General features: G+C 41.8%; 1 protein-coding gene and 1 non-coding gene across 2 annotated transcripts in view; both read right to left on the bottom strand.

Annotated features, from left to right (window-relative positions):
• BTK (Bruton tyrosine kinase) overlaps window positions 1-23,121 on the bottom strand; it is a 33,904-nt gene that overhangs the window by 4,402 nt on the left and 6,381 nt on the right. The window contains 15 exon segments of the mRNA NM_001034589.2: window positions 20-84; window positions 1,116-1,332; window positions 1,840-2,011; window positions 2,733-2,807; window positions 3,617-3,744; window positions 3,924-4,003; window positions 4,289-4,343; window positions 4,918-4,980; window positions 5,992-6,179; window positions 7,006-7,073; window positions 7,391-7,519; window positions 16,504-16,585; window positions 18,034-18,102; window positions 19,914-20,012; window positions 20,572-20,738. Of these exon segments, the coding sequence (NP_001029761.1) occupies window positions 20-84; window positions 1,116-1,332; window positions 1,840-2,011; window positions 2,733-2,807; window positions 3,617-3,744; window positions 3,924-4,003; window positions 4,289-4,343; window positions 4,918-4,980; window positions 5,992-6,179; window positions 7,006-7,073; window positions 7,391-7,519; window positions 16,504-16,585; window positions 18,034-18,102; window positions 19,914-20,012; window positions 20,572-20,712 (1,631 nt within the window). The 5' untranslated portion in view covers window positions 20,713-20,738.
• Window positions 585-643, bottom strand: MIR11999 (microRNA mir-11999). The gene has a single exon (NR_162327.1). It is a non-coding gene; the product is annotated as a microRNA mir-11999 (primary transcript).

Genomic DNA, 23,121 nt, shown 5'->3' with positions numbered 1-23,121 from the left:
TGAAAAAGACTGCACTCACCTGGACAGGCCAAAGTCAGATACTTTAACAACTCCTTGATCATTAACCAAACAGTTTCGAGCTGCCTGTAGTGCAACAGATACCAGTGAGACTCTGTCCTTGGTGCACAGGTTAAGGGCACAAAGCTTCTGCCCACCAGGGGAGGGAAGCCTCATCTCCTTTATCTAGAGACACCTTCCCACCTAACAGGAGTCAGCTGATGCCACTGAAGAATTTTGATATGCTTCCATCACATATAGAGCAACCCCCATAATAAGTAAAGTCATAAGTAAAGCACTGAGGACTTGCAGCATGATTTCACTCACATTGATAATTCCATGACAACCCTTCGTGCATTGAAATGTCGAGAGAATTAAGGGAGGACGGAAGGCAAGTGTGTTTTGTTTTCTGCTTTTCTACCAACAGGACTAGGGCTATTTCCGCCTTGGCATGGCTGAAATAAACATGCCCCGGGAGGCCAGGCAGGGGAAGTGATAGAGTGAACTGGGTAGGTGGAGATGTCAGATAAGTGTCTGGTCTAAGGGAGGTCAGCCACTTTCCTGTGAGCAGCTAGACCATCTTGTAATACCAGGCCCATATTTTATAGGCCGACAGTTAAGATGGCCTATGAGAATATGGGTCTGATGATACAAGATGATGTCAATTTTCATGAGAAGCTGTAAATTCAGTTCTTTAATGTGAAATGTTTTTAAGTGTTTGCTAACTAATATATTAATATAACATTGAAAAATGCACCAACAGACACCCAGTTTGTGATTCTCATATAACCAGAATGATGGTTCTGTGCTAAAAAGCAGTTTCATCAGGATGAGGGCTGCCCTTCTGCCCCTGGAAGACTCCTACCATTTCCTTGTCATAGTAGGAGGGGCTGGGAGTGAGCATTCCAGCTCCCACTGTGGCAGAACTTATGGTGTTGAGGCTGGAGTTCCTTGACCGGCTGACCACTGGGCTAGAGGCTCACCAAACTTTTAGTATTTTCTAGATAAAACTGAAATCACGGCTCCAGCCACCTTCCTCAGCCATGGATGATATGTCTTCCTGTGCTACTTCCACCCCCTCATCCCTCGGACCCAGACCAAGCCTTCTGAGATCCTACCAGGTCTCGGTGGAGGAACTGCTTAGACTCTAGGTATTCCATGGCTTCACAGACATCCTTGCACATCTCCAGCAGCTGCTGAGTCTGGAAGCGGTGGCGCATCTCCCTCAGGTAGTTCAGGAGGCAGCCATTGGCCATGTACTCAGTGATGATGAAGATGGGGCGCTGTTTCGTGCAGACGCCATACAACTGCACCAGCTTCTCATGGGAAAGATTCCTACAGGAGAGGCAATGAACCAGTCCTCCCTTTCTGACTCTGAATATCATTCAGAAAGGAACTGAGGAGGAAAGGAGTTGGCCTTGGAGTAGAGTGTCAAATGAGAAATCATAATAACCTTTTTCCTACCCTAAACTCTGAAAGCGCCTAACATGTGAGGGTGAACCAGGATTTGGAGCCATCGATAGAACAGGCAACAAGTCCAGGGAACAAGTCCAGGGCTGAGTGAACACTAAGGGTACATTAGAATGTCTTCCTTTTGAAAGTCTCATTCTCTACATTTACCCTCAAATGCTATCAAGATGATACCCACCTATGAGCAATACTATTCTCCATCAGTATCAAAGAGAAATGAGTACCTTAGCAAGTTAGGACTCACACCAATCAAAGGTTGACCTCAGGCCCAGGTCCCAAATCTCCCTTATTATAAATCACCCTAAACCACAGTGGGAACCATCCTTGTAATTCCTAGACTGGATGGAGAGTTGAGTTTGGACTGTAACTCACATCATGACTTTGGCTTCTTCAATGAACTCATCCTCAGACATGGAGCCTTCTTTGATCATCTTGATGGCCACATCATACTGGCCCCTCCACTTCCCGTACTTCACTACTCCAAATTGTCCAGTCCCCAGCTCCTTCAAGAAGGTCAAGTCCTTTGGGTCGATTTCCCATGATCCTATAATGACAACGCCTTGATGTGATTCTTTGAGTCATGTATGTATAATTTCTACAATAGATTAGAATCCCTACTGCGGGTAGAAATAGACAAGCAGTAAAAGGGAAATTCTCAGGGGTACTAATTCATCTTTGCTCAGGTAAATCTCAGGGACAGGGGATTACTGGTTGAAGGAGTCTGGGAATTTTTGGTACAAGTCAGGCATAGAGCAAGAAGATCAACTAGACAACTTTAAAAAATCCCTTTACGATATTTTCCCCACAATTGAAAAAAAAACAAACCTTTATGAATCTATGTTTTTGCAGTCTCAGTAGGAGCCACCAGAGGGAGAAAACTCATTAGATAACTTTGATTTGGCTCTGTCTTAACACATTATTGGAGAAGGAAATGGCAACCCACTCCAGTGTTCTTGCCTGGAGAATCCCAGGGACAGGGGAGCCTGGTGGGCTGCTGTCTATGGGGTCACACAGAGTCGGACACGACTGAAGTGACTTAGCATAGCATAGCATAACACATTATTGACTGGGAGATTTTTGCAGAAACTAACGCCTCCGGCGTTTATAGGTGTTAACATTTATAATGTGTTAACATTCCTTGTGGCAGCTGGGATGGAACACTGCACTGCAAGAATGATTGGATGGCGAGGTCTGGTTGGGTCTGCCAGATGTAGTAGTGCTTGCAACTGGCTGGTCCACCCTGCCCTAGAGAAATAAGCACTTACCGTATCCCAGGCCTGCAGTGGAAGGTGCATTCTTGTTTTGTTGAGACACTGGATATTTGAGCCTAGATATGAGTCCTAAAACATACAGAGAGGGTCATGCTGCTGGTGCAGAGCAGGGACTGAGATGCCTTGCACACTTAATGCCTCACACTTTCAGTATTCATCTTTCTAGTACATCTTGAATCCCAAAAGATTGCCATGAACCTGAATTTTTCTGGAAGTTTCTCCTCTTATAAATGTTTTTCAGGGACAAAAAAAATAAAATGCTAACTGAAGTATGCTCCCCAGCTAAATATATCCCCACCTCCCAGTCCAGGCTTAACTCACATCCTCCTTCTCCTTTTGATACTGAAAAGTATAATTGGAACCCCATTAAATGACAGCCTTGATACTGCCTTGCCTGGACATGGTGGACAGCTGCAAGCCTTCTTGATGAAGCTTTTCCCATGTATTCATGTTCTCCCCAATCTCCCAGTTTTTAGAATGTCTACACTGCTTAGAAATTCTCTTCTGATGTTTTTGAACCTGTATGTTCTTTAAGGGCAAGAACCTAAAGTAATAGTTTTTTGTGTTCTCTAGTAACAAGAAAATTATGGAGTAGACACTAGTTCAATGAATATTGCTGATTGATTAATTACCAGTCTCTTCTATGTCCTTCCTTAGCACTGAGCATCAATCACCAAATAGGAAGTCAGTCCCTACTGGGTGTAAGGTCTGCCTTTGACCACCTCTTCGCTTGACCTCAATCCAGCATCACAGGGGTTCATTTTCACAGCTAAGTCTCACTACCCTATGAGGCTTAATGTTTCACCCAACCACCTTGTCCTAAATTCCTTCTCTTGCTACTTGTCACACCCTTCTTCTCTGGTTTCCCTGGTACTTACCAGCAGAGTTATGCTGATGGTAGTTAATGAGCTCAGGGATAGTGCTGAAAAGGTGCTTCTCAGCCAGGTAATACTGGCTCTGAGGTGTGGAACACACGACATAGTGGCGTATCACCCCTTGAGGTTCCCTGAAGAAGTGGACGCTGAGTCAGCAACTCGGAAACAAGGGCCCAAAGGACCCAAGAAGTGAAGTGAGGTGAGTTTTGAGTTTAAGCGACAGAGGAAATGGGAGAAGCACTTCATTAAGGAACTGTTGGATGGGTGCCCCTGTTCTTTGTCCCCAGAGCCTTAAAACAGTAACACTCACCCTGTAGATTTCGCAAACACAGACACGGTATATTTTCCAGCTTTGCTGGAGTCTCTAACAATGAAGCCTCCTTCTTTACCCTGAAAAGATGGGAAAAGAAGCTGACCATCAGGAGGAAATGGCACTGCCACCAGCATCCCAACTGCCCAAACCCAAGACAAAATAGAAACCCTGATTTCACTGCCAAGTTCCACATTTGAGCTGCAGCCTCATTGCTTTTGACCCTGCAAAGTATAATTGGGACCCCATAAAATGAGAGCCTTGACACTGCCTTGCCTGGAGGTGCAGACAGCAGCAAGCCCTCAATTCAGGATCCTTGCTTGAAGTGCAAAGAGACTGCCATTTACTTGTGGTCACACACTTACCTCTTGCTTCAATAGTTGCTCAGCTTGACTCCGAGTCATGTGCTTGGAATACCACCTGGAAAGGGAGAGTGCTTGGCTGACTTCTAGGCCATGGCCTGAGTGGCTTGTTAAGAGTGCTGTCTGTGGCTCACCCATGCCATTGAGTCAGTCAGTTCACTCAACTGCTATTTACTGAGTGCCTATCATGTGCACAGCACACTATATCCCTTTCCCAAAGCCTGCTTGTTGCTGAAGAATTGTGGAAATGGAGAGCAAGTGGCAGAAGTTTGCAGGGAACAGATGAGGGTCAGGGCCTTCGAAGACAACCCACTTCCGTGATTCAGGAGAATGGGCAACCAGAACAGTTTGCCTTTTTTCACCCTTTCAGGTGTTTCCTATCAGGCTGTGTTTTCCTTTCAGTAGTTCTTCGGATTTGGAGAGGAGGGGGTATGGTGACCTCTCCAGCTTCCATCAACAGGGTGTTTGGGATAAGGGTAAGATGTAGGCACTATCACTTGAACTGGTGGCATCATCTGACCCAGTTGATGCTGATTTTAATAAGTATCTTGATATCAAAATTTTGTTGAAAATATGAAAAATTTTTATACTGTATTGTGAAGATTCTGTGCTGGGAACATAAGCATACTCACTCATACATTTCTATGGAGTCCTCTGCTTCAGTTACATAGTTACTAGGGATGTAGCCTTCCTGCCTGTAGAGGAGACAACAGGGTTGATCATCCAAAACTCCCCAATCTGGGTGAGAGACAGATTTGGTTACCTTGTATCCTGGGGCTCAGAACCAGTCTCAAATGATGGTGTATAAAATGTCCTGCCCTCAAAGAGGATCATGTTGCCAATGCACAGCTAGGCCAGTGAAGTGTGTAGCTTCTGCACTTGCAGCACTGATTACATATGCTCCACAACACGTGGGCTCAGGGAGGGGGCCACGTGCAGAGCTGCGCTCTGGGAAGTACTTGGAGGGAGAGCATATTCCCTTTGATGTGGGAAGAACAATTTCTGATCAGGATACTGAGTAGGGGAGTTATGATGCAGGATTTTGCATGTGTGTAGAGTAGGTGGGCGGAGAAGGCAATGGCATCCCACTCCAGTATTCTTGCCTGGAAAATCCCATGGACAGAGGAGCCTGGTAGGCTGCAGTCCATGGGGTCGCTAGGAGTCGGACACAACTGAGCGACTTCACTTTCACTTTTCACTTTCATGCACTGGAGAAGGAAATGGCAACCTACTCCAGTGTTCTCGCCTGGAGAATCCCAGGGACAGGGGAGCCTGGTAGGCTGCCGTCTATGGGGTCGCACAGAGTTGGAAGTGACTTAGCAGTAGCAGAGTAGGTGGGAGGGATTCCCTGGCAGCTCAGCTGGTAAAGAATCCACCTGCAATGCAGGAGACCCTGGTTTGATTCTTGGGTCGGGAAGATCCCCTGGAGAAGGGATAGGCTACCCACTCCAGTGTTCTTGGGCTTCTCTGGTGGCTCAAATGGTAAAGAATCTGCCCACAATCTGGGAGACCTGGGTTCAATCTCTGGGTTGGGAAGATCCCCTGGAGGAGGGCACCCCACTTCAGTATTCTTGGCTGGAGAATCCCCATGGACAGAGGAGCCTGGTGGGCTACAGTCCATGGGGTCACAAAGAGTCAGACACGACTGAGTGACTAAGCACAAAGTAGATGGATACAAGGCTCAGGGAGAGCGGACATGAACTCACCCATTTTTATCCCGGGCACGCCACCAGGGTAAGTTGCTCTCCTCCAGGATAAAATACTCATTGCCCTTATGCAGCTGTAGATCATTTGCATTCATTGGCATGTAGTCATAAAGGGCTACAACTTTTTTCAGCTCACTTGTCGAGACAGGTGCTGCTGTTGGCTCAGGGGGCAATGGCTTTTTTAAGATCTGTGTTGTTAGGGAAAAACAGTTGGGGAGATTGGCTAGATATCAGGCACTCTCCTATTGTTCCCCAACCATTCTAACCCAAATCAGGCAAAATAAAAGGTTTATTCAACATTCAACTCAACAACCATTTTTAAGCACCCCTGCAGGGTCTCTCAGCATGGAATGCGCATCAGAACCATCTTGAGGGCAGTTAATAATCCCAACACCCAAGCAGTTTCAAAAGACCAATTATGTCAAAATCTCTGAGGGTTGGACCCAGGCATCAGTGTTCATAAAGCTTCTTGGGCAAAAACCGTGTACAGCCACCATCTGGAAAACTAGCACTAAACTAGTACATGGACCCACTAAGTGGTTCTGAATCTTCTTTTCTTTGTTTGTAAAATGAACATAATGAGAATTCCTGCCTTGCTTACCTACAATATATGAGAAAAGCCTTTCTAGACCTCCAAAAGTAACACTCAAAATCAAGTTTTAAAGTAATATATTAGTGGTAAAATCAAGATATTGGGTATATGGGCATTCAGTTTTTTGGGGGGGCATTCACTGTTAAAAATTTTCAATTTTATGTTTGAAAATATTTTTAATTTAAAAAAATCAGGCTTTGTTTTGTTCTAAACAAGTGATTTGATTAAATGGTTGCCAAGAGCTTCCTAATAAGCCTCTGTCTCTCCACCGAAGAGGAAGTCCTACTTAGAAGGCCAAATCCCCTATCTCAAGAAGAATACCAGTTTACACTGCCATATCCCAGGGAGAATTCTAAGACTCTGGTCTGTTTTCTGGGTGTGACTAAGTTTCCATTGAAGCAGCACCCAATTTCCCTGTATACCTGGTCCTCCTCAGGTGTGGGAGGAAGAGGCTTTTTTGTCTTGCGGTGAGAACTCCCAGGTTTTAAGCCTGCAAAGTAAGAAACCAGTGATAATAGCTACAGAGTGCATATATGGGAAGGGCCCAGGGACAGGTTTGGTCAGGAACTTTACTCTTGTATTTGGTGCCTTCACATAAGTTATGAAAAGTCTTGATGGCTACAGCCCAGTGCCAGTTTTCCCAGCTAGAAAGAACAGAGCATCAGCTGGATTTTGATTCCCACCCATCCCCTCTCCCAGACTCCTTTGTACACTGGCCAAAATGTACAAACCTGGGTTTGCTAGAACCCTGAGAAAGTGATGGATATGGTCAAAGGAGGGAGAGATTATACTGATCAGATCTCTTACTTCCATTTCTGTTCTCCAAAATTTGGCAGCCCATAGCATTTTTGGCTGTCTGAGAGCAGCAGAGATACTGCCCGTCAATCCAGAAGCAAGGGTGGTATTTCTGTACCAGATCACTGTTGTACCGGATTACTGTAAGAGGAGAAAAGAGAGAGAGAGAGGTGACATTTGACTTGTGGGAGAAGCTACCATAGGCATGTTTTCCTCTTTGAGTATAGTGATGAGCTTCAGACAACTGCCCCGTCCTCAGCCACCCTGAAGGGAAGCAAACACAGGACCAGTTGGCTCACGTGGAGAGTTTCTGTGTCATTCTCTTCAGTGGTTCTGTTACGATGACTATCTCCCAACCAGTGACTAAAGCGATAAGAATATCTGATGTCTCCAGAGGCCCAGAACAAAAATATGTTATCTATGGTTTCCCGGCAGCCATTACAATCTTCCTGTAAAGCAGGTGTTGACTCTGGTGGTCTTTCCCAGAAAAGGGAAACAATGTGACAAGCCAGCTCTCACTCCAGCTCTCAATATACCAATGCCTCAGCTTCTGGAGTGCTCTTTGAGAGCTATTTATCTTGGTGAAAACTCCTGCCTCGTACTTTCTGTGTTCAGAAAACAGTCAACAGAACACAGCTCAGGATCAAAGGAAGGTGATTTTGTCTCTAGAATAAACATAGTTCAGTCTTCCTAGGGCCACTGAGGTGGGTTGAGTTCCTTGAGGGAGACAAACACAGCAGTTCTATTTCCCTCACAGGTTTGTGAGGCCCAAAAGATCTCTCAGAAAAGACAACAGGGTGGGTTTCAGATAAGAGGAATTCATTTTATAGTTTTTAATACTGTGGTATTGCAAGAATTTTAACCAGAAGTTGATTAGACAAGTCATCCTGGGATCCTGTTGCCAGGTGACAGAGAAGCAAAGGCAAAGGAAATAACTGACAATAGCTAGCCTTGGGCCAAAGATCTAGGCTAGCCTAAGAATATGCATATTTGAGGACATACTCATTTCAGCATTTGATGCTAAAAAGAAGCCCTGCATAACTTTTTTTAAAAGATAAAAATAAAAACAAAATAAAACCTTCCTTTGTAGAGATCACCTTAAGTCCTTAAGAGCTTGCTAGCCACACTCTACTCATTCAAGACTTTGGAGGAGGCCTAGAAGCTACTGGTGGCCAGGTGCATTTTACAGGCAAATGAAGAAAAAGTGCTGTCTCTCTTTTTTTTAAAGTGCCATCTTGATGCTTTTCTAAACATGGATTTGAAGACTTCTAACCAGTATCTCCTGCCCACACACTCACCCCTCACTTTTTCAGCATATCCCTTCACCATTGCACCAAATGCAAAGTGCTGGGAGCTGATCAGATGGAGTGCAAGCTAAAAGGGGCTACATTGTCTGTAGAGGATTTTAAAACAATAATAAAGCCAACCAAAAGTCTGTAGGCCTTCTATTATCTTTATTGCCAAATTCAGACTTAAATTGAAGAAAGCAGGGAAAACCACTAGACCATTCAGGTATGACTTAAATCAAATCTCTAATGATTATACAGTGAAAGTGAGAAATAGATTTAAGGGCCTAGATCTGATAGACAGAATACCTGATGAACTACAGACAGAGGTTCGTGACATTGTACAGGAGGCAGGGAGCAAGACCATCCCCCAAGAAAAAGAAATGCAAAAAAAAGCGAAATGGCTGTCTGAGGAGGCCTTACAAATAGCTGTGAAAAGAAGAGAAGCAAAAAGCAAAGGAGAAAAGGAAAGATATACCCATTTGAATGAAGAGTTTCAAAGAATAGCAAGGAGAGATCAGAAAGCCTTCCTCAGTGATCAGTGCAAGGAAATAGAGGATAACAATAGAAGGGGAAAGACTAGAGCTCTTGTCAAGAAAATTAGAGATACCAAGGGAACATTTCATGCAAAGATGGGCACAATAAAGGACAGAAATGGTAGGAACCTAACAGAAGCAGAAGATATTAAGAAGAGGTGGCAAGAATACACAGAAAAACTGTACAAAAAAGATCTTCATGACCCAGATAATCACGATGGTGTGATCACTCACCTAGAGCCAGACATCCTGGAATGTGAAGTGAAATGGGCCTTAGGAAGCATCACTCCGAACAAAGCTAGTGGAGGTGATGGAATTCCAGTTGAGCTATTTCAAATCCTAAAAGATGATGCTGTGAAAGTGCTGCACTCAATATGCCAACAAATTTGCAAAACTCAGCAGTGGCCACAGGACTGGAAAAGGTCAGTTTTCATTCCAATCCCAAAGAAAGGCAATGCCAAAGAATGCTCAAACTACTGCACAATTGCACTCATCTCACATGCTAGTAAAGTAATGCTCAAACTTCTCCAAGCTAGGCTTCAGCAATACGTGAACCGTGAACTTCCAGATGTCCGAGCTGGTTTTACAAAAGGCAGAGGAACAAGAGATCAAATTGCCAACATCCAACATCATCATTTTGGATGATCGAAAAAGCAAGAGAGTTCCAGAAAAACATCTATTTCTGCTTTATTGACTATGCCAATGCCTTTGACTGTATGGATCACAATAAACTGTGGAAAATTCTGAAAGAGATGGGAATACCAGATCACCTGACCTGCCTCTTGAGAAATCTGAATTCATGTCAGGAAGCAACAGTTAGAACTGGACGTGGAACAACAGACTGGTTCCAAATAGGAAAAGGAGTACGTCAAGGCTGTATACTGTCACCATACTTATTTAACTTATATGCAGAGTACATCATGTGAAATGCCGGGCTGAATGAAGCACAAGCTAGAATCAAGATTGCTAAGAGAAATGTCAACAACCTCAGATATGCAGATGACACCATCTTTATGGCAGAAAGTGAAGAAGAACTAAAGAGCCTCTTGATGAAAGTGAAAGAGAAAGTTGGCTTAAAGCTCAACATTCAGAAAACGAAGATCATGGCATCTGGTCCCATCACTTCATGGCAAATAGATGGGGAAACAGTGGAAACAGTGGCAGACTTTATTTTTCGGGGCTCCAAAATCACTGCAGATTGTGATTGCAGCCATGAAATTAAAAGACACTTGCTCCTTGAAAGAAAAGCTATGACCAACTATACAGCATATTAAAAAGCAGAGACATTACTTTGTCAACAAATGTCTGTCTAGTCAAGGTTATGGTTTTTCCAGTAGTCATGTATGGATGTGAGAGTTGCACTGTAAAGAAAGCTGAGTGCCGAAGAATTGATGCTTTTGAACTGTGGTGTTGGAGAAGACTCTTGAGAGTCCCTTGGACTGCAGGGAGATCAACTAGTCCATCCTAAAGGAAATCAGTCCTGAATATTCACTGGAAGGACTGATGTTGAAGCTGAAACTCCAATACTTTGGCCACTTGATGCGAAGAGCTGACTCATTTGAAAAAACCCTGATGCTGGGAAAGATTGAAGGCGGGAGGAGAAGGGGACAACAGAGGATGAGATGGCTGGATGGCATCACCGACTCAATGGGCATGAGTTTGAGTAAATTTCAGGAGTTGGTGATGGACAGGGAGGCTGGGTGTGCTGCAGTCCATGGGGTTGCAAAGAGTTGGACACAACTGAGAAACTGAACTGAACTGAACTCTAGCAATTCTGAACAATGTTTCAGATACTCTTCCTAGCTAGAACTGATTACTCCTACCCTCTGCCCGCCCCACCCTTCCCTTGTGCCACGCCCATCACTGAGGGATTTGAAGAACCTTGGGTGCAGGCTTCGGCACCAGTAGACATTTCAAAATTCTTAATCAACAACTAGCTGCTCTGATAAATTAAGCTATCCTAATATGCTAATGAGAGGCTATAGGACTTCCTACCCCCCTACCTCCAGCACAGTCATTAAGAACCCACCCTACATTTCCAAATAATTAAGAGGTCCCTTGAAGATGACACTCTTCTTCTGTTGGTTAATGCAGAGCTTGTATTTCCAACTACTTAGAATTGCAAAGGCAGTGTCTGTTACAAACTGAATGTTTGTGTCCCCCTGAATTCATATATTGTCACCCTGCTTATTTAACTTATATGCAGAGTACATTATGAGAAACACTGGACTGGAAGAAACACAGGCTGGAATCAAGATTGCCGGGAGAAATATCAGTAACCTCAGATATGCAGATGACACCACCCTTATGGCAGAACGTGAAGAGGAACGAAAAAGCCCCTTGATGAAAGTGAAAGTGGAGAGTGAAAAAGTTGGCTTAAAGCTCAACATTCAGAAAACGAAGATCATGGCATCTGGTCCTGTCACTTCATGGGCAATAGATGGTGAAACAGTGGAAACAGTGGCAGACTTTATTTTTGGGGGCTCCAAAATCACCGCAGATGGTGACTGCAGCCATGAAACTAAAAGATGCTTACTCCTTGGAAGAAAAATTATGACCAACCTAGGTAGCATATTCAAAAGCAGAGACATTACTTTGCCAACAAAGGTCTGTCTAGTCAAGGCTGTGGTTTTTCCAGTGGTCATGTATGGATGTGAGAGTTGGACTGTGAAGAAGGCTGAGCACTGAAGAATTGCTGATTTTGAACTGTGGTGTTGGAGAAGACTCTTGAGAGTCCCTTGGACTTCAAGGAGATCCAACCAGTCCTTCTGAAGGAGATCAGCCCTGGGATTTCTTTGGAAGGAATGATGCTAAAGCTGAAACTCCAGTACTTTGGCCACCTCATGCAAAGAGTTGACTCATTGGAAAAGACTCTGATGCTGGGAGGGATTGGGGGCAGGAGGAGAAGGGGACGACAGAGGATGAGATGGCTGGATGGCATCACTGACTCGATGGACATGAGTCTGAGTGAACTCCGGGAGTTGGTGAGGGACAGGGAGGCCTGGCATGCTGCGATTCATGGGGTCACAAAGAGTTGGACACGACTGAGCGACTGAACTGAACTGAACTGAAATTCATATAATGATGCCCCCCATGTGATATTAGGAGATGTGGCCTTAGGAACGTACTCAGGTCATGAGAGTGGAACCTCAAGATGAGATTGAAGTGAACTAAAGAAGTGAAGTCACTCAGTCATGTCCAACTCTTTGCAACCTCATGGACTGTAGCTTACCAGGCTCCATCCATGGGATTTTCCAGGCAAGAATACTGGAGTGGGTTGCCATTTTCTTCTCCAGAGGATCTTCTCGACCCAGGGATCGAATCTGGGTCTCCCGCATTGCAGGCAGACACTTTACCATCTGAGCCACCAAGATGAGATTAGTACCCTTATAAGAAGAGACTGGAGAGAAATTCTTTCTATCTGCCATATGAGAACCAGTGAGAAAAGTGACCAGTCAGCAAGCCAGGTAGAAAGTTCTCACCAGCAACCAAACTGGCCAACACCTTGGTCTTGGACTCCCCAGCTTCCAAAACTGTGAGAAATAAATGTTTGTTGTTTAAGTCACTTGATCTATGATATTTTGTTGTGGCATCCCAAGCTGATTATGACAGCATCCAAGTGGGAGAACTAGGAGAAAACTGCTTACTTCACCAGTGCATGGAGCCAGGAAACACTAATGGTTGATGCACATTCCAAGTATATCATGGACTGATCTCTCATATCCATTTTTATCAGGATAATGGCTCAAATTCTGTTTGGGGCATAAGTGATTGATTACCCTCCGTATACATCATTGGAGTTTCACAAATGTCACTCATTCGTTTTGGTGAGGTCAGGTCTTTTGCTCATTTTTGAAGCTACAGTTAGGATAGGCTCTATTGAGCTTGACCAAATGAAGACAAGTATCTGTGGTGCTGTAATACTGAAGTGTCCACTGCCATGTTCAAGGAAATGGAAGGAGAGAGCTCAGGGCTCAAGGATACAAGGTTTGCATGAAAAGTACCACTGAAAAGAGATGGCAGTTCAATATGAGATACCTGGCATCCTACTTTTTAAATTGAGGTATGAATGTGAATGTGTTAGTCACTCAGTCATGTCCAACTCTTTGCAACTCCATGTAGTCTGCCAGGCTTCTCTGTCCATGGGATTTTCCAGGCAAGATACTGGAGTGGGTTGCCATTTCCTTCTCCAGGGGATCTTCCCAACCCAGAGGTAGAACCCAGGTCTCCTGCACTGCAGGCAGTTTTTTTTTTTTTTAACCATCCGAGCCACCAGGGAAGCCCTTGAAGTATAGCTTACATATAAATATATAAATTGAGGTATAGCTAATATATAATAAAACATGCAATCTGAGGTATCCAGCTAGCCACATTTGTGTAAAACCATTTAACCACCACTCAGATCCAGTACCTCAGAAGGCTCCCTCGTGCCTCTTCACAGCCAATACTGCTACAGAGGTAGCCTGTATACCATGAGGCTCCCTTCTCATGTTAGTGATTTGCAATTGGTGCATTTTACTCCAGAGTGGGATAACATCACTACAGTGGGATTTTACAGTTTCCAGAGTATCTCATTATTGGCATTGCCAGCATCTGGGGCTATTCTGAGATCTTTAGGATTTGCATCTAAATCTCCCAACAACTGTGGTGTTTGTTGCAAGGCAGCTACTTTGGGGCTTGTCAGCCCAAGTAGATTCTGGAGTAAATGAAAAAAAAATGCTTTCAGTAAAACACAAGGGAAGAGGAGGCAAAATTGAACCAATGAACCAACTGAAGTAGTAGTGGTTTCTGTTTGTTTTGGTTTTGTTTTTACTGTTGGAATTTTACTTACCTATGAAACTTTAATAGCAGGGCATAATCAACATAGTAAGGTTAATATGAGAGTCAATAAAACAAATTTACATGTTGAATAGTCTTATCCTCAGTCATTACTCATAAATTGAATATAGTGGGCACTCTATATATTTTTGAGCTAACCTACAACTGGTTTTGAAATTGGTGTTTGAAGTGTTAAAGGAATTACTAACTTATACATACCACATTTTTTCCCTTTTGGTTCTCGCTCATCTAGTATGTCCCACCTTCCCCTATATCCAAACTAAATCCTAGCTGCCCATCAGTGTGGATTCCAAGTTGGTGGTGGTTGTTCTGCAGAAAAATCATTTAACACATCTATTCGTTGGCCGCCTTCTGTGTGCAAGGCGATGTATAAGGTACTGTGGAGAGAACCAAAGAAGTACAAATATATATGCCCTTTGGAACTCCAGCTCAGCCTCTGCGTGTATTTCTCTGCCTTGGAGGTGGCATCTTGGTTTAGAGCACAGACTTTGGAGCTTGAGTTCAAAGCCTGACCATGCCACTTACTAACTGAGTGCCTTTGGGCCAGTTACTTAACATCCTACACCTCTGGTTTTTTTTTTGGTCTCCAAAATGAGGATGGTGAAATTAACTGCCTCATGTAGCTGATAGGAAGAAGAAATCAGTTAACGTACATAAAGGACTTAAGATCTTGGATCATAATAAGCATTACTGAAGTGTTTGCACATTTTGTACCCTCAAGGCTAAAGGTGACCTCTTCAAAACATGCCAGGAACTGAACTACGTGGTGCAAGATATTGCCTATTTGTAATGTCCACATGGCCTTACTCTTAAAATATCTTGCAGCCAATTACAGGTGCAATTTCTGGGCTTGAGAACCAGGCAGCACAAAACTCTGCAATGAATTTAGGCTTTAGCGTCAAACAGACTTAGGGATGTAGTAAGAACCCAGGCTCCACTCACTAGCTATGTGCCCTTGAGCAACTTACTTAACCTCTTAGAGCTCAGTTCCCTCATCTGTAATTAGGGGTATAATACATACTAAATAAGCTTATTGACAGGATTAAATGTGCTAGTATGTTTGAAGCACTTGGCATAGAGCCTGGTACAGAGTTAATGCTCATTAGGTGTTAGTTGTTTTTAGCCCAAGGTTGCTGTGAGAATTAAATGAGATAATGATTACAAGATATCTAGCTTAGTGTCTGGCACACAAAAAGAACAAAGTAAATGACCCCTCTGTTTCTTTCTCCTCTTTTGGCTCGAAAGATCTGATGATTTTTGTATTGGCCAATCAGACTTGCATTCAAGGGACTGAACAAAGCTGGTGTAGTCAACCACCAAATATCAGAATCTACATGTTTATTAAGACAAAGGGCTGTCATGCAATAACCGAACCATGCTGTTATCAGTCTGCCATCCTTCCTGTTTCTCTAGGCAGCCTTTCCTGATGTCAACTCAACCAGTTAATCTCTCAGTCACTTGACATGTGGCTATATATACACACAAATATGTGTGCATGCATCCTGTACTGTAAGCATTTACAGTCGAGTTTATTTGAGCACACTATATGGTCTATGTGAAAAACTGAACTATGTTTAATTGAGGTCCTCACAAAGCAAGGAACAGAAAATAGCTCTTTGGAAAATATTTACCAACAATGAAAAAATGTACAGTGCTTTCTTGTACAGTGCTTTACAGTTGCCGTGTGCTTTCACATACATTACCTCCCAGAGGAAGGTACCATGGACATCATTATTATTATCATCATTATTATCATCATCATTATTAACATCATCATCATTATCATCATCATCATCATCATTATCATCATTTTTCTCTTTCAGAAAAAGAACTTGAACCTCAAAGAAGCTTATTGGCCTACTTACCAGAGGTCACTCAGCTTATCAGTGGTAGAAGAAGACTTGGAACCAGGGTCTTTACTCTGACCCTAAGCACTCTCACTATCATATATTAATTTTTTGGGAACCAGATATTTCATATCTATGATTCAAAATATTGAAATAACCATTGAGTGCCATACCACACCACTATTGTAAATTGGTGTAAAGAATGGGACCTTTTTATAAGTAGGGAAATGGAGGAGCCTATAATTACAGAATTGCATTAAAGAGACAGTGGTAGAACTGAGTTGAAACTCTTAGTCTAGCACCTGATCTTTCATCAAATATGGAGGAATACTATTGTCAGTTGTATCACTAATATTGAAGAAAATGAAATATTTCTTGCCCCCCTTCTCCTTTCTCATTCTCTCCCTCCTTCCCTTTCCCCCCTTTCTTTTTTCACCTCCCTTCTTGCATCCCTTCTTTTTTCTTCTCTCCTTCTCCCTCTCTCCTTTCCTCCCTGTCCCCATTTTCTTTCCTTCTTTCTTTCTCTATCTTTTTCTCCCTCTCTCTCAATTTCTCTCTTTCCTTCCTCCCTCCCTCCCTTCCTTTGGAAACTAGTTTATTTTCCAAGTAATTCTCACCATTTTTGAGCTGGTGAATCCAACGCTTCCTTAGTTCTTCGGTTGGGGAGAAGACATAGAGAGGCCCTTCATCATATACAACCTGGGGCAATGGACACACAGACTTCAGCAGTTAGGAGTTAGAAAAAAAATTAAGACCTTGAAGGAACTAATCTTAAGCTACAACTTTGTATAATGACAGTAGAATACAAAAAGGCAGGATCTTCAGTGAGCAGTGGGGCTGGTGTCATGCGAAGAATTCCTGAACAATTCATATCCAAGGATGTAGGATTAAGAAACTCTTAGCTTTGTGAGTTCTCCTAGGTCCTCCTGAATTGTGTTTCAATTTGTGTGTAAAATTAGTTCATAATCTTTGTGTTTATCCAATGAAAGATATTTTATGATCTTATTAAACTTTGTATAGAAGATAATTGAAGTAATGATTTATATAACAAATCTTGATTAGTACATATGAATTATAAACTTCATCAATATGAGGAAAATTTTAACTCATGGCTAATTTTCCCCCCAATGCCTAGTGGCATCCCCTAGCCAATATTAGCCAAAATAAACTAAGTTTGGAATTACAGACCTACTTCAAAAAGAGTGAAGTATATTAAGCATCATCATCAAATCAGTCAGTAGTTTTTGAACACTACACATGTACAAGACTTTGTGCTAGGTGTTATGGAGATGTACAAAACATATAAAACATGGTTTCAACCCTCACAGATTTAGTAGACGTCACGGTAGGTTCTAAAGTCAAATGTAAATTAATTTTGAATTATCTGCTATTTACCATTATCCACCAGGCCAGTCACAACATCAACTTAGTGAAAAACAATGGTAGCAAAAACTGTGTCTAAAACACCTCTCCCTTTACAGGTTTTGTAAACTTTGTTATAGTCAGGGACATGAACAAGATCCTTTTACATTTTTTCTTTTTGCTTGTTAGTCTTGCTGTGCTCATAAATCCATGACAGAAAGCCCCCTCCCCTGAGACTTTCCACTTCCTTTTCTGGCTTTCACTGTTGCAGAGACTGCTTTATTCACGGTATGAAGCCTACAGAGTTCTAAGGACATAAGCAAACCAAATCAGAGATTGACTGAATCTGAAGCTCTTGCTCTCTCTGATGGCTTACATTGCATCTGTCAAACAGATGTCTATGTGGCTCTTCAGTTATCCCAGACTTGAATAGAATTTAAGTTTATATGTAAATCTAATAAGGCTTCCCCACACTGAACTTCCTAATACTACTCCTTCCCTCCCCTTTTCTGTCTTTTCAACCCACATGACCACCATTAGATAGATAGGCAGAACCAGAAGGAAGTGAAATGCTCACTCAACAAACAGCATCTTTCTCAACACAGTTATCATAGACAAGACACACCATAATAGAATTAGTGCCATTATGGATTCTCTTTGAGGTGTAAAGAGTAAAAGAAACTATGTTTGACTGGGAAATAGAAAAGCAAACACCCTCAGCCTATGCCATCCCTAATGATTACATTACAGGTCCCCTTGTGAGCTGATGAGAGAAAATACCTCACCTGGAAGGGGTAAGGGAACCTTTCAATAATTGAGATCTGCTCAGTTTCACTGGACTCTTCTCCCCTTCTCTGCAATGACAGAAAAAATCATAGTTATTGGTTGATGCATTACTCTTTTCTGGATTTCCTTAGGTACTGGGAGTCTTTTGCAGTGGTTCCACAAGACTATCCTGCATGGACAATACTAATCCTTAGTGATGGCTTCCTATATTCCAGTGGGGACACATAGCCATAGGATCCAGCACACCCTCATTCAAAAAAATCTCAAATTACTGAGGAAAGGGAGGTTACTCAATAAATGATGCTGGGACAAACATTTAACCACTAATATTGGCAGAGGTAGGAGAATAGTTAAGGTAGCTATTTCACACCATACACCAGAGTAAATTCTCGATGGATTCAAGAGCTTATGAAAGAAATGAAACTATGAATAACAGAAAAAAGTGAATATTTATATAATTTTGTGAGAGGCAAGGCCTTTCTGATATAATGCTAAAAGTTAGAACCATTGAGAGGAGGAGGAGCTAATTTGATGACATAGACTTTAAAACCTAGTATGGTTTAAAAAAAAATTCAAAGATAAATGAAAAACTGGAAAAATATTTTCAACATATAAAGTTAATATATCTAGATCTCTTAAAAAGTACTAGGAATAAGGTAAATATTTCAATAGAAAAAAGGGCCAAAAATTCAACAGGCAATTCACAAATGGAAAAAAGTATAAATGAGCTGTGGATGTATAATTGAGTAGCAAAAAAAATGAGAAAATAAGTCAGCAACTAAATATTTAAAAATTAAATCATTTTTGGCTTTCAAATTAGCAAATATTTAAATTATCTGGTGTTGAAAAGAATGTAGAGGAATAGATACTCTCATATTCAGCTTGTGGGAATATATAATATTCAAATTCTACTTCTACAAAATAGAATAAAACTATAAAAATAACCAAAGTGTACAGATTTCATTAAGAAAAGAACAAAATATTACTCCTAGGAAGTCATTATAAAGAATAACAAAGATACATAAAGATGTATGCAAGAATGTTCCCCTCAACATGATTTCTGATATAAAATAATTGGAAACAATTTAAATGTCTAGTAATAGGAGACTGGTTGAACAAATTAGAATATATCCACGATAGGGAACACTATGTAGTCATTAAAATCATATTATTAAAGATTACCTATTGTCCTGGGGAAAATTTTAAATGTAAATGGCAAAGCAAGGTGTTTAGTATGATTCTGTGTTTTAAATATGTAACATACATATTAGTGTGAGTGTATGTGTTGTTAATGGAGAAAAACATCAGTAAGTCCGTACATGAGCATGTTAATACTTGTTTTAGCTGACTAATGAGATTATGCATAATTTTATCTTCTTTATGTGCTTTCTTTGTATTTTGCAGAGTTTCTGTAATAAACATGCATTTACTCTTGTCATCAGAAAAAAATCATATTTAAAAAATCAGGAAACCAGTAGATTTTATGTCCTCAGGGAAATGAGAGAAGCAGTGAGAATCTCAAGACTCAGAGCCCTGGGGTTCTGGCTTGCAGACTAATTCAAGTCTGTAAATCTGATTCTGGTGACTGAGGGAGTAAAACCAATCATCTCTGATCAGCTTGAACACTTGATGTGATATCATCTTAAAACTGGTGTCACAAGTTTTCCAGTTAAGTGAGTTGTTCTGCATCTGGGGAAAAAGACGTTGAGACTCAGCATAACCAATATGTGGTGGAGTGAAGAGCATATTGGTATAAGGGACCTTTATGTGTCCCACACTGCACAATATCACCAGTTTATTTACAGAGAATTGAAGTGTTCCAAGTTTCTGAACTCTACCCCACCCCCTGTGCCTGGTTCTAACAATGGTCTCTTCTCACCGGAATCTGTCTTTCAGGGGGAGGATTTTTCTCAGGAACCACTGTTTCAACGCAGGTGATCTTCTCAACATCTATTGAACCCTTCTTACTGCCTCTTCTCTGATAAAGAGAATGAGGAAGAAATGGAGAAAGGTTAAGAGCGATTAAGCAACCAGATGATTAGATTTTGCTATTTCATCATTCAACATAGTGAGGTGACACCCACACTCTGTATCAGGACCTGTCATTTTGAAAAAATGAACAGACAAACCAAACCCAAACAACTTCCAGATCTATTAACCTGATCTTTTTTGACTACCAGATGGAGAGCAAATACTATAGAAGAGTGGTTGACTTTGTGTGCTTTTTTTTAACATAAAAAAATAAGGAAACAATTTCCAACTCTTGGATTTCATTCTCAACAATCATTTAATGAGTGCTCACCAACTTCGAAAATCCATGGTAAGATTTCCCTGATAGCTTCTTAGCACCTTTGAATTTTTGTTCCAGTATGACTTCCCAGTTCTGGGTTAGGAAATACTTTGCTGAGTTTGAAGTGTACTTAGGTCCCTTCCATCCTGCTCCACCCCCAACTCCAACCAAAAAGGATCTACATCCTCACCACGGCAGATTTAAGGCCAAGTCCTTAAAACTCAGGTTTCACAGCAGAGAAACTTACCCCGCGTTCAAAGTCATACTCATAGTAGGAAAGTTTTTGCACGGTTAAGAGAAAGAGGCGCTTCTTGAAATTTAAAGGTGATGTTTTCTTTTTCTGCTGGGATCGCTTCAGAAAGATGCTCTCCAGTATCACTGTAGCCATCGCTTCTTTCTGCAGCTCACTGGGTGCTATTGATAATGAAAGTTCTTGAGGACCCAGCACATTGATCCTCCTCATCCCTCCTGGTTCCCCCTCAGCCTAGCCACCTACTTTCAAATAGAATAGAAATGTTCAAAGCTAACGAAGAACCATCTTACCTTGACATCCTCCTTCCATAACCCTCATTTCTGCCAGTTTTCAGGTATAATGGATGCACACTGAATTGGGGTGATTGGTTCTACATCATGAGTTCATATAAACTGGGTTCTTGCATAAGTCAATGGAGTGCTCTGGATATCAATGACATGTACCGTGTGCTTGGTAATGTCTAGAAGCAACTCTACCCTAACCACCCTTTTACTAAATGTGCAGACTCTGTGAACAATAAAAAGTTTTGGTGCAGCTGTTGGCCCCAATATCCCCAGAAGGTATAATGCAGGTGCCAGAACTCCACTGAGGCAGATATTGGACTTTCAGTTCCCAGTTTCCTAGACAGTGAGTGTAATTTTTCATACCTTGTCCCACTGGGGTCTGTAACCAAGGGGTCTAATAAGGATATGGAGGCTGCACCTGCAGTTGTGGACATATACTAACTGCCACCCAACCGATTTTGCCCATCCTTTGTAGCTCTGGCTGAGCTTTGTTCTAAAATTGAAAAACAATTTTTGAGAGGCAGTTGTTTTGCTTGGTTTTTGCTTTTCCCTTCCTTTTTGCTTAGATTCATTCTTTCAGATAGGATCATCAACTCAGAGATGCCGTCTTTGATCATTTATGAAAAGTAACTTGTTTAGTCTCTCCAAACTTAACAATAATTCAGAAAGATTCAGTTTGGGTAACTGAAACATACAAAGGCAAAGAAAGTTACACACTCATCCTTGGCTTTTTTTTAAAAATTCAAACAAAACACACAGTTATTCACTTAAATGCACTATCTTGTAATACTAATCCACAACTTTCATTAGAAAGATAAAGTGAAGACATAAATACTGACACAAAAACAGAGCACTAAAAAATTCTGAAAAAAAATCGCCAAATGATCAGCCCCTTCCCCATCCAGTTTTGTTGGAGGTAAGCTCTTTTCCTGAAGGGGATAGATTTTGTTTTGTTTTAACTAAATTCCTTATGTTTTTGGTGGCAGAATAAAGTCAGTAGTTTTTTCCTACTTGACAAGCATAAGTTACTTCTCACACGAGGAAAGCAAGGGAATGGTTTGTATCGAAGTCTGAGGCTATCCACACCATTATTTTGCTCTTTCTTGTGGTGTAAACAGTTCTATTATTGTACTAAGGAGACAAAAATAGATTACAGGAACACCAGGGATGTTCAGAATGATCACTTTGCTACTTGTTCATCATCTGGATGCCACTGTTCTCTGGTGATAGATTTGTTCAACTTTTTATAAATGATCTTTTGAGAAAATTGGGCCAAGGAGTACACTTTTCCCTACACCTTGCCACGCAGCTCTCTTCCCTGATTCCCAGGTTTAAATCATCTCTCACAGGACTGACAAACTGATAAGAGTTGTAGCCTTCAGATCCAGCTCAATCCCCAAAGAGATTTCTTGTAACATTAAGATTTTTCATTTACTCAGAAGTAGTGATAACCAACTAATAATGGTCGGCTCTCAGGTACTACCAACTCATCGAGATCCTGTACTAATATCATGTTTGTTCCCATGGTGAATCCCAATTAAGTACCTATTCACAACCAAAGATTCAACTTAGAAAAAAGAAAGTAATACCCTAAAGAAATCAAGTAACATGACCAGTAAATTGGATCATCTGAACAAACCACGTCCAGCTGCTCCTCTTTTAGCTGAGTAAAGCACACCCTTCATTTTACCTTTAAGTTTGTTGCAAGCTCTTGGTGAATACACTCCCTGCTCGGACACAGCATCTGCTTCAGCCTTGGCCTCTCCTCTTATTTCCCATAAGACAGGTCCTTCTGGAAGCTGCCTCTGTTCTTTTTGTTTTTCAGAACAAATCCAGTTTGTACAAGAGGAAGCCTTCCTCTCTTTCAAGTATCTGTGTTGGGGTAGGGTTTAGAGCTGGTCTAAGTATGAGGAAGTAAGCCTCTCACTAGCCATCGCCCCTCTGAGCATGGAGTGAAATGGCCTCTACCTGTAGATCACTGAGCTGGAGGACTGCTGGGATTTCCACGACCTGATTGCTCCCTCTTCGATTGTTTCCCCCTATTCCTTGTGATCCATTCAAGACACACATGGTTTGACAATGTGGTAGCTCTTCCTTAGTCACCACTGGTCCATTAATGGTGAAAGGAGAGGCATCTGCTTTTATATCTTCCTGAAGGTTGGTGTGTAATGGACACTTTGCTTTAGAGGATAGTTGCAGCTTCTTTGAGTACTTATTATGGAAAGTCCTAATTTTTTTCTAACAATTTCAGCAGCCCACA

Source organism: Bos taurus, chromosome X (assembly GCF_002263795.3).
Source record: "Bos taurus isolate L1 Dominette 01449 registration number 42190680 breed Hereford chromosome X, ARS-UCD2.0, whole genome shotgun sequence".
In the NCBI taxonomy this organism is placed as follows: Eukaryota; Metazoa; Chordata; class Mammalia; order Artiodactyla; family Bovidae; genus Bos; species Bos taurus.
Note: the sequence above shows the minus strand (reverse complement) of the source record. Positions and strands in the feature narration are given on the sequence as shown.